A 1,155-nucleotide genomic window follows, 5' to 3' on the forward strand; every position below is an offset into this window, starting at 1 on the left:
CTTTTTACTTTCAGTTTGGCTCAGGAATAGACACGCCCTGCAGCCAGCATCAAAGACACACACACTGCAGCCAGCATAAAGGACACACACGCAGGATCAGATATCTGGAGCTGTCTTATAAACGGGTGAGTGTCTTATTTTATTATTTTTTTTTAAAAATCGGGGGTGGCTTACTTAATGGGGATGTCCTAAAATCGGGGAAACACGGTAGGAAGAAGAGAGGATGGCGGCACCTGGCACTCCCCCTGCGCCGGGTCGAAGACAGATACTGGGACGATGCCAGATCAGACAGATTGATCTGCAGCATTAAAGGTGTGATTTTTTTAAATTTATTTCTTTTTGGGGGGTTACTTCCACTTTAAGTATTGTTGGGCTTGTGATCAGTTTAGGGTGCGCACATGGGTGCTGACAGAATCCTCCACCCTGTGTAAGCTCTGATTGGAGCGGTCAGCTAATTTTCCTTGCTGTGTGTGTAACTGCATGGGGGGCAGCATGAAAACAAATCTTGCAGCGACAATGCTGTGCTGTACAGTTTTCAACACAATAAAAATGAAGCAACTTTTTGTCTATTTCAGGTCATCTTCGGACCGATGTTTTCTGGGAAAAGGTGAGCCTGTGTGTGTATATATGTGTGTGTACATCTGAGTCATCCCGTCGGGGGCGCTATTTCAACCCGGTTCTCATTTTATTCCTTTTTTTTTTTTAAGCACGGAGTTGATGCGTCGGGTGCGCCGCTTCCAGATAGCGCAGTACAAGTGCATTGTGATCAAATACGCCAAGGACATCCGCTACAGCAAGGAACAGATGGCCACGCATGACCGGTAAGGAAGACAAAAGTCTGTCTTTGGTTGGGTTTAAACTTCCAGTTTAATGGGAGATCGCATCAAAACACAAAGGTGCAATTTGGTCTTTTCAGTGGGCATTTAGGTTGTCTGTCGCAATTGGGCCCCAGTCCAGCAATTTAAAACAAAAACAAACCTGTTCTTGATTGTTTGCTAACATTTTATTTTAATGCCTCTCTAGGCACACAATGTCTGCCGTCTCCGCCTGCTGCCTTGCTGATGTGTTTACGGAGGCTTTGAACTGCTGCGTCATTGGAATTGACGAAGGACAATTTGTAAGTGTTTCTAATGTTTCAGGAGACCTTGTATTGTG

The 1,155-nt window shown here is 45.0% G+C and overlaps 1 protein-coding gene across 1 annotated transcript in view; it reads left to right on the forward strand.

The window, feature by feature from the left end:
* Positions 1 to 476: 476 nt before the first annotated feature.
* TK1 (thymidine kinase 1) overlaps positions 477 to 1,155 on the forward strand; it is a gene marked incomplete at its 5' end in the record, with an annotated part of 3,685 nt that continues 3,006 nt past the window's right edge. Inside the window, 3 exons of the mRNA XM_072403187.1 lie at positions 477 to 607; positions 708 to 821; positions 1,024 to 1,123. Of these exons, the coding sequence (XP_072259288.1) occupies positions 477 to 607; positions 708 to 821; positions 1,024 to 1,123 (345 nt within the window). The remainder of the gene's footprint in view (positions 608 to 707; positions 822 to 1,023; positions 1,124 to 1,155) is intronic.

This window comes from Pyxicephalus adspersus, chromosome 3, assembly GCF_032062135.1.
Source record: "Pyxicephalus adspersus chromosome 3, UCB_Pads_2.0, whole genome shotgun sequence".
NCBI classification, from domain to species: Eukaryota; Metazoa; Chordata; class Amphibia; order Anura; family Pyxicephalidae; genus Pyxicephalus; species Pyxicephalus adspersus.